General features: G+C 47.7%; 1 protein-coding gene across 1 annotated transcript in view; it reads left to right on the forward strand.

Annotated features, from left to right (window-relative positions):
• The window catches only part of LOC307130997 (NACHT, LRR and PYD domains-containing protein 3-like), an 80,615-nt gene that overhangs the window by 17,967 nt on the left and 48,195 nt on the right, over positions 1-14,453 (forward strand). Inside the window, exon 8 of the mRNA XM_079824361.1 lies at positions 14,403-14,453. This exon is cut by the window's right edge and continues 120 nt beyond it. Coding sequence (XP_079680487.1) covers positions 14,403-14,453 — 51 coding nt within the window. The remainder of the gene's footprint in view (positions 1-14,402) is intronic.

Raw genomic sequence — 14,453 nt, forward strand, 5'->3', positions numbered from 1 at the left:
TGCACATAAATTGGCTTATTCTTACTGTTGACATTGAAAAAGAGAGTTTTTCTGAGGGTTTAGTCAATTAACTTCTTGATTGCCGTTTTGACAGTTTCCACCTGGGCATTTTAGTCATATTTGCTAATTGTCTTTAATGTATTTGCCCTGTTTTTATCCAATTTCCTGAGATTTTTTTGTTTGTTTTTCATCAATGGGAAAAACTGATCATGATCATTATGAACTTTACTCCAGTCTAATACAACAATGTTCCTCAAAGTCAGTAAAGTTGATGAAGCCAAATTAAAATGTCATTGAACAAACTAGATTTGGGCTAAGCCCCTTTCATCTTTAAAATGTCTGGCTCCGCCCCTGGCAGATACATTATTATACTATTGTTTTTTATTTTGTTTGCCAAATAACGTATTTGTCCACTCACCCAGCCCCCAACCCCACTGAAACTTCAGGCGCAGGATTTTTTTGTTGCTTTAACCCCTGAATGAGATAACTGCGCATGTATCTGTTCACATGTGATAAGCGCTGTTAGCAGAGTTATTGAACGCTATACGTTGTGAAGGAAATTTTTCATTTAGTTGTGTTTTACTATTAGAGGTGTTTTTATTTCATCTAGATGTGGTTTTTTAACTCTTAGAAGTGTTCATTTTACTTAGAGGTGTTTTTACTTAGGTGTGAACCTTAACCTTTTATTCCTAGATGTATATCACTTGTTAACATTGAACTATTAACATTGAACATGTATTTGTACTAATCATTATTAAAGAAATGTAACCAAGCTTTTAGAAATGCATATGTTAAGTGCAGGAGCTCATTGTTCTGGGTGATAAATGGGAACTAGCTGGCGGGAACATATTGTTCTGAGTGATAGAGTGCTCAGTTGCAAGGAAGCTGGGTAGTGCAAGAGGTCAAGATGACATGTCGTACTTTAAGTGTGACAAATATGTGCGCGGCTGCAATTAGACTAGGAATAGACAGGATACGTGAAAATAACGTAGCTTAAGAACAGGAACTTCTGCAGACATGAGTATTGTGCTGTCTAGTTAGAATTTATGCTGAACAGGGGTTTTGAATAAAGATGTTTCCTTTTTAAGGCAAACAAGATTGGATGCAACCTACTCAGGATGTATGAAGGGTATATAATGTAACCCCGGAGAGCAAACTTTGCCCTTCTCATGACAGACATTCTCTGTATGTGAACTGCCTATTTCTTGCAAGAAATAAAATCATGTTTGATACTTTGACTTTTCGAAGGTTTGCATTTGTATTCCTCCCTCCTCATTTTTCGAATAGAATTATTTCCACAACAAATGGCGACGAGGACGATGGGATGCAGTGAACCAACCGATCGGCGTGATTGAGAGGGCAATTGACTGATCATCCAGAGAGATCAAACTCTGCGGCTCAATATCCTCAATTTAAAGGAGAGAGAATTGTCTTACTCATCACGACGAGCGGAGGTGAACGCACTCCCAGAATTGAACTCACGAGGTCATCAAAAGACGGTGAGAGAAAATTATTTACGTGGTAAATAAGAAGTTAAGTAAATATTTGCGTATTGAATATTTCTGCTAAAAGGGTCAGAGATTTGGAATAAGCCTGAAAGTGGATTTCCAAAGAGGGTTTGAGAATAAGCGTTTCTCAAATGCCAAGTGTTAATTGCTTCCCCAAAAGGGCCAGAAGTTGCGAGAATAAGCTAGAAATTTCTCGAGCGTCCAAACAAGGTGCAGTTTGAAATAATCCTAACAGTAACTTTCAAACATTGATTAAGGCACTTGTTTGGGAAAAAGACCTAGCATCGACGGATGTGGGCATTTTTGAAAGTCCTAAATTGACGAATTTAGGCAGGCGTGGTGGCCACGCTGGGGAAAAGAATTGACACAGTAAATATAGTACGTGGTGACCACGTGAGAGAAAGGATTCAACTACGCAAATATAAATACTGTTAATAGAAACAATGGGTAACAAGAGTTCGAAAAGTGTGGAGGAGGAACAGGTTAATTTCTCTAAGAGCTCATACAAAGCTATGGACAAAATAATGGGAACTTGGTATCATGCTTTTGTGCCGTATTTGATAAGTCAATATGGGTTTAACGGGGGTTTAAGTGTGTCATATTTGACACAGACCAAAGTAAATTGGGCGACTCATTTCGTCAAAAAGAAGGACAGAGAGGCATTGACTGTGGAGAAATGAAACTGAGAAATTAAAACGCCACAGCTGTTTAAAGATCACCGGTGAGTATGAACTTTGACTAAATTTTGGCTAACATTTTGAGTAATATGATCGGTAATTTGATTAGTCGGTATAAAAGATTTTAAGATGAACAAGAGCAAATGCTGTAAGCAGCTCCGCTCTGAAACCCTGATTTCAAAGAAATTTGCTGGACTGATGAAGATAATGGGCAGAAATGTTTTTATTGTAATTGGAAGTTTACTGGCTACAAACAAAGAGAGAACAAGAAAATTCAAATTTGTTGAATTTGTTCAAAATTTTGTGCGTATTCATTAATTTATAAAATGGGTGAGGTGCCATACCCGAAGGGAGATATACAATTGAGTAACTAAAAATAATGTTGGGGGGGAAAAAAAGCAGACAGCACCATAAATTGCAAGCCATTGTCTGTTTTATTGGACCCCGAGCAAGCTCTGTTCTCAGACATACTGCCACTTTTGGAGCACACAGGTTGCTGAACGTTGCTCCATAAGATAAAGATGAGAGTGTTTAATTGTGGTCAGCGGGGCCATTTTGCACGTAATTGTGTCTGGACACCTATAAGGTGTAAAAAGTGTCGCAAATCAGGCCACCAGACTAAATTCTGTAAACGAAACCCAGTAAAAAGAAAGTAACAGAGGTTTACACTCTGTCTATGAAAATGAGATAACAATAAGATTAATAAAGTCTTTAATGATTATTTTTGAAGGAAGGATTTGAGATAATTTTAATATGAGGTTAAAATTAAAGTTAAAGAGGATAAAACATGTTTTAAAAGATATACAAGATATATAAATCCTGATTAACCGAGTTTTAAATGAAAAATATATCTTAAATATGTTCTTGCTCTTCTCACTTTTGCAAAACTCTGATAATGATGATTTGACTGAATATTGGGTTGTTGAAATAACTATAAGTGTTAAAATGTTGAAAACCCTAGAAGTTGATGTTTTGGTTTCAAAAGATAAGCCTGTGCTGAGCTGAAATAAACAATTTGTAATCTCAATCCGGCCACCACGTGGCCTAACTTGAGTAACAGAGACTCAATCTGAGTGGAAATTATAGTTTCTGAATTCATTTTGGGGGCAAAAGACAAATATAAAGTTATGATCACTTGAAAATGTGATTTCTGTCTAAAGATAGAGTTAAAAGGAAAATGTCTTATATTTATTTGAAAACAAAGCCAGATCTTACGCTGAGCTAGTGTGAGGAGTGAAAGGTTTATGAAAATGCAGTGTACCAGCCCTGAAGGCCTCAGAGTCTCTCTCTGATCCCAGACCAGCTCAAAGCTGATATCTGAGCCTGTGCCACAGATGATAGAAGATATTGATGAGTAAGGGCACAGGGCATCATGTGAACATAATAGACAGTTATTTGTTAAGATATAAAAGGTGCCATCAAGAGGGCAATAAGACATGTTTTAAAAATACAGACCGATGACGGGTAAGACTTCCTATGGCCTGACGGGAGGCAACCCAAGCCAGGGAAATCACGATAAGTCATCTCGGACCCCCCCGAAGAAAAAAAAAAAAAAATGGAGGAGGGGGTTCCCTTTCAGTCGGTCACTACGACGTACGTCGGTAATTACCGACGAATTGGGATCACTTCAGAGAGCCCCTATCAGCTTCGAGAACTTAAGAACAGGCCAATGAACAATTGGCGTGCGAGATTTGCATCTCGCGCTCCGCCCCGCGCCGCGGGTATAAACAGGAAGCGAGAGCAACGCACTGACGTCATTCACTTCGGAGCCGAACGGCGTTTGAAGTAAGCAGACTGTTTCCTGATTCATTCAGCGATTCAAGAGAATTCTAAGAGAGGAAGAGGAACGTTGTGTTGGTGTGACGGCATTCTCCAGCGGGACCGCGAACTCAGCTGCAAGTGAAACAACTGCTGTTATCACAGCAAACCTGTTGGTTTCGGTGGGCGTTTCCCAAATTGAGTGCAAACACAGGCTGCACTATTCCCTGTGTGTTGCCGCGGTTTCCCTGGGTGCTTCAGCACTCTCTTAAAAGAGCGTTTCCGCACAAAAAGAGCAACACGGGTGTGACACTGCGTCTTTTTCAAGATGTCATTCCACCCGTGCGTTTCTGGATCCGGTCGTTCCCTCTCGCCCGCTGACGGCCACACTCACTGCATCACGTGCCTGGGCTTACAGCACGCTGAGGCAGCGTTTGTGAATAGCTCGTGTTCTCACTGCGGGAACATGACTATTGCGGTGCTTAGGTCAAGACTCACCTACCTCCGGGAAGGCGGAGTCCCCCTCCCCATACCTCGATCTAGAGCTATCCCTAACCAGGATAGACCTACTTCGACGGATGACCGGGGTGATCTGAGGATTACGTTCAGGACAAACCCGCCTAGTGTCCCTACGCAGGTCCCTGAACCCTCGCAAGCACCGCTGCCGGTGGCGCCACCGGAAGAGATCGCTGGTCCCGCCCACGGGCGCCCAGTCATCTCTTTCGGAGCGCCCGCGGATGAGCAGATGTCTATCGCAGCATCGGAGGGGGAGTTCCAGTCCTCGGAGGATGAGGATTCAGCTGTACTGCCTCCCTCTGGGAGAGTGGCAACGGCTGAGTCGGACCCTGAGTTGACGGCTATGCTTTCCCGGGCCGCCGAAAAGGTCGGGCTTGTGTGGAACCCTCCACCACGTCCCGAACCTTCTAGGTTGGATGATTGGTTTCTGGGGGGGGGGGTCGCGCTGGTTCTCAGCGTCCCGCCCCAGTACCATTCTTCCCGGAGGTGCATGAGGAGCTTTCCAGGTCGTGGACGACACCCTTCAGTGCCAGAAACAGACCTGGAGGCTCCTCCCTCCTCACTACCCTTGACGGTGGACAGGCCAAAGGTTACGAGAGGATCCCGCCGGTCGAACGCGCCGTCGCGATGCAGCTGCGTCCGGCGACCGCCTCCGAGTGGCGTGGTGATCCTCGTCTCCCGTCCAAAGCCTGTAGGTTTTCGTCCAGTCTTACTGCGAAGGCCTACAGGTCCTGCGGACAGGCTGCGTCTGCCTTGCATGCCATGGCGTTGCTCCAGGTGCACCAGGCCCAGGCACTCATGGACATGCACGAGGGTAGGTCTGACCCAGAGCTCCTCCGGGAGCTCCGGGCGGCAACGGACCTCGCCCTCCGGGCGACGAAAGTTACCGCCCGTTCCGTGGGTCAGGCGATGTCCACCTTAGTGGTCCAGGAACGGCATCTCTGGCTCAACCTGGCCGACATGAGGGAGACTGACAAGAACCGGTTCCTGGACTCCCCCATATCGTCGGCCGGGTTGTTCGGCGACGCGGTCTAGAATTTCGCCCAGCAATTCTCGGCCGCCCAGAAGCAGACGGAGGCCATCAAACATATCCTGCACCGGCGGCCCGCTGCTGCCTCCACCCAGCCGCCGGCTGCAGCACCTCCGCCTGCCCGTCGTCGAGGACGTCCTCCTGCGGTCGCCCCCGCTCCCGCCCCAGCCCAGCAGCAGCCTTCCACCGGTCGTGGGCGTGGAGCCGGTCGCGGGAAGAACGTCCAGCCCGCTCAGGCCGCTGCCAAGCCAGGTGGCAAGCGCCGTCGGAAGAGACCCTGAGACGGGCCGCCCAGAGATGGAGGAAATTGCTCTTCGGGAGATGGCTGCAGCACCACTCCTTCCCCCGGTGGAGGGCCGGGGGAACCCCATTTATTTTTCTGTTCAATAAAAGAGCAGTTTCTAACATCTCTGGGTGCCAAGAGAGCGCGTCTGGCGGTATGTGACGCTACCATGCCTCGTACCCCTCAGACACCTCTCTCCTCGCCAACAGGGGGCGTCGGTTGTGCGGACGCACACAAAGTGCCTCCCCACACTCGCCCGTCCCCTCAGCGGATGCAGGTCGTGTGTCAGACCCAGACCCCTGCACGGACCACTCCCATGTCGTCCTGGGGCCCCTGCGTTCTGCTGCGCTGCCCCGCTCCGGGTACGTCCGTGGTGCCGATGATCCCGCTTGCTCGGTCTCTGGGGGCCTGGCTAGCGCTCCCCAGCCCGTCTCGCTGGATCATCCGCACCATCAGACTCGGCTATGCGATTCAGTTCGCCCGGCGTCCCCCGAAGTTCAGGGGTGTCCACTTCACATCTATACCGAAGGAGGGCGCCCCCGTGCTTCAGGCGGAGATCGCTGTCCTATTGGCGAAGGACGCGATAGAGCCGGTCCCTCCAGCCGATATGAAGTCCGGGTTCTACAGCCCGTACTTCATTGTACCCAAGAAAGGTGGCGGGTTACGACCGATCCTGGACCTGCGTTACCTGAACCGCTCCCTCCACAGGATGCCGTTCCGAATGTTAACCCAGAAACGCATCTTCAGATGCATCCGTCCCCAGGATTGGTTTGCAGCGATCGACCTGAAGGACGCGTACTTTCATGTCTCGATTCTCCCTCGTCACAGACTGTTTCTACGCTTTGCTTTCGACGGCCGGGCATACCAGTACAAAGTCCTGCCCTTCGGGCTGTCCCTGTCGCCCCGTGTCTTCACGAAAGTCGCGGAGGCGGCCATTGCTCCCATGAGAGAGCGTGGTGTTCGCATCCTCAACTATCTCGACGACTGGCTGATTCTTGCCCAGTCGCGGGAGCAGTTGTGCGAACACAGGGACATGGTGCTCCGGCACCTCAGCCAGTTGGGTCTTCGGGTCAACTGGGAGAAGAGCAAACTCTGTCCCGTACAGAGGATCTCTTTTCTCGGGATGGAGATCGACTCGGTCGCCATGACTGCGCGCCTCACAGAGGAGCGCGTCCAGTCGGTGCTGAGCTGCTTGAGTACGCTAAAATGCAGTACAGCGGTTCCACTGAAACATTTTCAGAGGCTCCTGGGGCATATGGCAGCAGCAGCCGCAGTAACGCCGCTAGGGCTGCTCCATATGAGACCGATTCAGCACTGGCTACACGACCGAGTCCCGAGATGGGCGTGGCACAGCGGGTCCCTCCGTGTCCAAGTGACGCCGAGATGCCGCCAAACCCTCACCCCGTGGTCGGACCCTTCATTTCTACGGGTAGGAGTGCCTCTAGAACAAGTGTCCAGGCATCATCTTGTCTCCACGGATGCCTCACCTACGGGTTGGGTTGCCACGTACAACGGGCTTGTAGTATCGGGTCTGTGGACGGGGCCCCAACTGCAATGGCATATCAATTGCCTAGAGTTGCTGGCAGTTCGTCTTGCTCTCAGCCGCCTCAAAGGGTTGCTCAAAGACAAGCACGTTCTGGTCCGGACGGACAGCACGACGGCCGTTGCGTACATCAACAAACAAGGTGGTCTACGCTCCCGCCGTTTGTCCCAACTCGCCCGCCATCTCCTCCTGTGGAGTCAGAAGCATCTGAGGTCCCTTCGTGCTATTCACATTCCGGGCCTGCTCAACCGTGCGGCCGACGAGCTGTCGCGGTTGCCAGTGCTTCCCGGGGAGTGGCGACTCCACCCCCAGGTGGTCCAGCTGATTTGGAGTCGCTTTGGGGCCGCACAGATCGATCTGTTTGCCGCCCACGACACGACCCACTGCCAGTTGTTCTATTCCCTGTCCGAGCGGACCCTCGGCACGGATGCACTGGCACACAGCTGGCCCCGGGCTCTGCGCAAATATGCGTTTCCCCCAGTGAGCCTTCTTGCACAGCCACTGTGCAAGGTCAGGGAGGACGAGGAGCATCTCTTCTTGGTAGCTCCGTACTGGCCCAACAGGACGGGGTTCCCGGAACTAGTGCTCCTCGCGACAGCACCTCCTTGGCCCATTCCTCTGAGGCAGGACCTTCTGTCTCAGAGACGGGGCACCCTATGGCACCCGCGTCCAGACCTCTGGAAACTCCATATCTGGTCCCTGGACGGGACGCGGAGGTTCTAGGTGACCTACCGCAAGCGGTAGTCGACACCATCGCTTCCGCCAGAGCCCCCTCTACGAGACGGCTATATGCGTTGAAGTGGAACCTGTTCGTCGACTGGTGCTCTTCTCGCCGAGAAGACCCCCGGAAGTGTTCGATCGGATCTGTGCTATCTTTTCTTCAAGACGGGTTGGAGCGAAGGCTGTCTCCCTCCACCCTCAAGGTATATGTTGCCGCCATCGCCGCAAGCCATGACCTCATTAATGGTGAGTCCTTAGGCAAGCATGATCTGATCGTCAGGTTCCTAAGGGGAGCGAGGAGACTAAATCCTCCTCGCCCTTCTTGTATACCCTCTTGGGACTTGACTCTGGTGCTGACCGCACTGCAGAGGGCGCCCTTCGAGCCTTTACAGTCAGTAGAGCTTAAGATCTTGTCTCTAAAGACAATACTCCTGATTGCATTGGCCTCAGTTAAGAGGGTAGGGGACCTGCAGGCATTTTCGGTCGACGAATCGTGCCTGGAATTCGGGCCGGGTGATTCTCAGGTGACCCTGAGACCCCGGCCTGGATATGTGCCCAAGGTTCCCACTACTCCCTTCCGGGACCAAGTGGTGAGCCTGCAAGCGCTGCCTTCGGAGGAGGCAGACCCAGCCCTAGCTTTGCTCTGTCCCGTCCGTGCTCTCCGGACTTACGTGGACAGAACGCAAAGCTTCAGGACCTCAGAGCAGCTCTTCGTCTGTTACGGAGGACAGCAGAAGGGAGAGGCTGTCTCCAAGCAGAGGATGGCCCACTGGATAGTGGATGCCATCGTCTTGGCGTATGAATCCCAAGACGTGCCCTGCCCGCTCGGGGTTAGAGCTCACTCCACCAGGGGTGTAGCTTCTTCCTGGGCGCTGGCTCGTGGCGCCTCGCTGACAGACATTTGTAGAGCTGCGGGCTGGGCGACACCCAACACGTTCGCTAGGTTTTATAGCCTGCGTGTAGAGCCGGTGGCTTCTCGTGTGCTCGCTTCCCATAGTCAGCTTCACTGAAGTGCCCGTTCTAGTGTCGGCTTGCTGCGCCATTCCCTTCCCTGGAACGGATACGTGCGCTTATTTTCTCCAGTCGAGTTCCCCAGGATTGGCGAACCCTGTTGAGTCCTCCCCACCCCTCGGCAGTCGGATGTTGCGGAGCGTCCGACGCCAGGTCTGGCACTCGTATGCATTGGTGGAACTTGTGTCAGGCTGGGTTCCGTATGTCGTGACTCCTACGGCGGTCCCATACGTGTATTCTCCACGGTACAGCTCCCTACGGCGAGCTCGTGTCTTTCCCTTGGCAGAATTCCTCTGCCGTCTCAGTATGGTGTCGTCCCCCGCCTGCATTAGGCCGGGGCCTCCCCTGAGACTTCGTATGTTGAGCTGCCCACGGCCAGCCCATACGTATTTTTCCACATGGTAACTCCCTCTGGGCATGATGTGGCTCCCGCAGCGTCCTTCGGGCACGCTTTCCCAGCGTTATCCAATCAAGTCTGCTGAATGGGTCTTGCGGAACAGCAGTATGACTCTCCTGGCGTGAATCTCCCCGCCCGCTTCAGAACGGGGTCTGAGGGGCTCTCGCTGGGCGCTGGTAGTGGTAGTAACTGTGGCGCTTTCCATAGGGATCCCAATTCGTCGGTAATTACCGACGTACGTCGTAGTGACCGACTGAAAGGGAACGTCTCGGTTACGTATGGTCAAGAGGTCAAGATGACATGTCGTACTTTAAGTGTGACAAATATGTGCGCGGCTGCAATTAGACTAGGAATAGACAGGATACGTGAAAATAACGTAGCTTAAGAACAGGAACTTCTGCAGACATGAGTATTGTGCTGTCTAGTTAGAATTTATGCTGAACAGGGGTTTTGAATAAAGATGTTTCCTTTTAAGGCAAACAAGATTGGATGCAACCTACTCAGGATGTATGAAGGGTATATAATGTAACCCCGGAGAGCAAACTTTGCCCTTCTCATGACAGACATTCTCTGTATGTGAACTGCCTATTTCTTGCAAGAAATAAAATCATGTTTGATACTTTGACTTTTCGAAGGTTTGAATTTGTATTCCTCCCTCCTCATTTTTCGAATAGAATTATTTCCACAACAACGTCCATTGCATTGTCACAGAGTGTTTTGGGTTGTTTCATGTTCATGTTTTTGAGTTTGTCATGTTCAATGTCACGTTTCCTGGTCTTGTCATGTGACTCCCATGGCCTCATGTGATCTTGTGTCTTGTTCTGTCATTGGTTCATTGTTTAATCACTGTTCACAGGTGTCACTTGTCCAGTCATTAGTCTCTGTGTATTTAAGCCCTCATGTTTGCCATGTGTCCTCGTCTGATATTGAATGTTGTAACCCCGTGTTGGTGAGTTTTCTGTTATAGTCAAGTCTGTTTTCAAGCCAAGTTTAATTAAGCCAAGTCTTTTATTGTTTGTTTTGCCAAGTCTTTGTTTTATGTTTATAATTTGGAATAAACTGCACTTGGGTTCTAAACTTGCCTCTTCAGTGGATCTAATGTTACATGCATAGACTCAACTCATGTAAACAAAGGAGATAACGTCCACACTTAGACTTAACAAGCTGAGATCTCCGGTTTCAGCATCTGCACAACAACCCTGCAACCGGAGTTTCTAAAAATCTTCACCCTGGCCGGAGTTTTCAAAGTCCGGTTTCAGTAACCGGATACTGCGTTTGCCTGTGGACGAACAGCCAAACCGCGTAGAAAAAGCTGCGGTTTTGAAAATACCCGTGTGGCCTAAAGGCCCTTTCACACCAGACGCCTAACGAAAAAGCGAAGCGGAGAAGCAAATATTTAGTGTGCAAATAGTTTGCGTCAAAACCATTCACATCTAGCCTGGATGCCAGCCGAATTTAGCCCCGCCCACAATTTTTTTTGCTCGGGCAATTCGGTCTGGACTCGCTCCATAGAGGAGGAATTATGCCCGAACAGAAACTGTTCGGACCAATGAAATTGTCAGGGCGGGCTTTAGACGATGATGGACAGATGATAAACAGTAACGTAATCATCTACGTCATCGAAGGCTCTTGGGTTGAATCTGCTCTTATCCTAAACGGAGAACTTGTTCGTATATGCATTCACCTTCACTATTTCTCTCAGAAACGATGATCGTGTTGGCAAGTACTCTGTGTATCCTTAAATAATTTTATTACTGGCAAAGTTCGTTTACACTCATCTTTTTCTTGTAACGTTACTTAATCCAGCGTGCGTGCAGACAGGGTTTCCAAGTGTTTTTGCAATGTCGCGCACAATTGCTACTCAAAACTATAGCCCAAAACAATAACTTTCCAGGGTGTTCTCCGGAAAAAAATGGCGTTTGGTTGGCAAAATATGTTATTTTGGCAAGGTTGCCTGCTAAAATTCGCATTCCTGGGTTTATATAATCACATAATTGGGGTCGCTTCAACCCGCGGACATGGAGAAAAACACGGACTTGGTAACAGTGCAGTTGAGTTCTGTTGACATTTGACAACTAACGTTACGCGTCGCTCCGTTGCTCTGATTGGTTGTGGGTCTATCCAATTGAGGTCTTTCCTGGCTCGGTTGAAACACGCCCCATAATCAAAGCTCAATGGAGCGGTACCAGACTCAAATTCTGACTAGAATTGAGTATGGCCACGCCAGGCTAATTCACATCAGCTGCGACACGAATTTGCGACGTCTGTGACGTTTCAGAGCTCCAACATCCCAAAACATTTGCGGCGACAGCTGAGAAAACACGGACACTTCATCATTCAGGGAAGATGAGCTTTTCATTTCATTTAAAAGACCGAGAAGAAGGTTTTGGGTGCACTCAGTCTTAAAGAACAGAGAGTCTGAAGGGGAGTATGCTAATCTTGTACAGGAGCTAAAACTTTATCATGGCCGGTTCTGCACTTACTTTCAAATGTCCGTGGGACAGTTTGAGGAGCTCCTCCAGAGACAGTAGCAGCGCATCTGACCACACACACACACACACACACACACACACACACACACACACACACACACACACACACACACACACACACACACTTCAGCAACCAGTCGATCCGGAGCAGCTGTGTTTCCAGCTATGTTTCCAGTTGAGTCAATGTAAACATTTAAATTCCACAGGCGTACTGACGGAAACACATTCACTTTCTATAGTCGCGGACACAATCAGGTTAGAAAAAAATCAACAAGTTTTAACTCAAAGTTATGATATCGTTAGCCTCATAGCATAATTGCCTAAGTCATATTTCAATGTTTTTGGTAAACAAGAAAAAAAAAATTTTTAGGTATTTTTTCACAGTAAAGTTAGGCAGATATCTCAATTGGGCCAACAAATGACTTAGGCAATTATGCTATGAGGCTAACGATATCGTAATCTGTAGGCTAGCCTACAGTGGGCAAACACAGCTGCATCTGTACAGCTGTAAACACAACTACAGCTGTAATCTCGTGAGAAATTCGATACCTGGCAAAGGTTAATGTTGATTGAATGGCTAGAGACATCAACTGGACATTTGGTCACCTTTGTTTGCTTGTATTTGATTGGTTTAAGCATTTTCTGTCGCTGCGAGTGTTAGAAAAAATAGACATCGAAACAATAAAATAAACATAGTTTTTTCGGCACAGCACATTCGCGTTCGGTGTGGAAGCTCTCAATACACAAACAGCTGGTCAAAAAATAAAACCATTATTCGCGCGTCAAAATCGCGTCCAGTGTGAAAGAACCTTAAGTCTCAGTGGCTCAGAAATAGTTAATAGAATGGCAGCAATGAGCCTCGCCAACTGTCAAAATATGATTTTTGTCAGTTAGAGTTTGAACTGTCTTAGCTCGTCTGAACATTCCGTCAATGAAAGTCAATGGGATTTTTCAGAGTTACGCGTGTGTGTGTGTGCGTGTGTGTGCGCGTGTGTGCGTGCGCGCGCGTGTGTGCGTGTGTGTGTGTGTGTGTGCGTGCGTGCGTGTGCGTGCGCGCGCGTGTGTGTGTGTGTGTGTGTGTGTGCGTTGTGAGTTAGGCAGAGATTATTCATGAGAAGTTCTCCTGTGTGTACAAACACTAAATAATCCACACAATTATTGGTGAATGAGAGCCAGTGTCAGTGTTTTGAAGGGTTTGAAGAGGAACTCAGGGAGATAAAGGAAAGAGGAGGCGTTAACATTCAGATCACATCTTATGATACATTATTGAGGTGGAGTTGGTCCAGGTGTGCCGGCTGGAACACCAAAGTCGGAGAAGGAATCCAGTTCAACAGATTTATTGGTACAAAGTATATGCAGAGGGGGAGCCAGGATATAGTGGTTTGCATTAATCACAATAATTAATCACATACAGGAGATGAACAGGAATACTAGTGCAGAATGGTATCGTCTGTTGCTTTATGTCCATAGAAGTGTATCAGCATATGTCTGTGGTCTGTAACAAACAAATAAAGGATATGTTCTAACAAACAATGCTTCTTCTTATCACGATTACACTCATAACAACAACATAAATGGCATTAATAAGCTACTGGCTTCCCTCAAAGATAAACACAATGTGTCACTTGTATTTAACAAAATAGGGCATTATCAAACATTATAAACATCTTGCATTATTACACTACACTGGATGAGCACTCAAGTGCTGCTATATTTCACATTAGCGGCCATTTTGTATCATTATTCCTTTCACATCTCTATTAAGAGAACAGCAATCAACTTAGCTTGAGTAACAGTGAAATCTACAATACTCCCTTTCTCTCTGGACGCACACAACTTTAAACACTCAAAGTGACCTAATGATGACCATGTAACTGCGGTCTGTCAGGGAATCTGTGTGGCTCGTCCTCGCTGAACACAGGCGATAGCGGATACGAGACTGATCGCGTGTGCACAGCCTCCACCGAATGGGCTGCGTTCAGACAAAATAAAGGAAGGGAGGAAAGTGCTATTGTGCACCATAAACTGTCCACTATTAATGAGACTTTCACACAAAAAGTCAATTTCAGCTTGAAACAGACTTGATTTTGGAGTTGACTGAGATGTAGTGACTGTTTTCAAACAGCTTTTCAAAGGAAAGATAAAACATTAGTTTTTAAATCCTGCATAGAATGAAATAAGTTGACAAAAGTTTGTGGTTTTCTTTTTAAATGTTTAATGTATTAAATTCATGTCTCGCAAACAAATTACTACTTCATACATATTGTTACAGATATAAATAACTGTACAATACACTGTTGTTAACGCTGTCATTAATTAAAATAGATTTAGCATTAGACAAAAATACAGATCCTGATCCATCAAACTTATTGATTGAAGTTTGTACTTTCTCTGTAATAATGGATTCTCTGCTAAACTGATCTGATATGAACTGAGAGAGTGAAGAGTGTGTCATTGTTCTCTACAGGTTGATGAGGTGTGATATCACAGATGAAGGTTGTGCTGCTCTGGCTTCAGC

This window comes from Gobio gobio (assembly GCF_949357685.1).
Source record: "Gobio gobio genome assembly, chromosome: 8".
NCBI classification, from domain to species: domain Eukaryota; kingdom Metazoa; phylum Chordata; class Actinopteri; order Cypriniformes; family Gobionidae; genus Gobio; species Gobio gobio.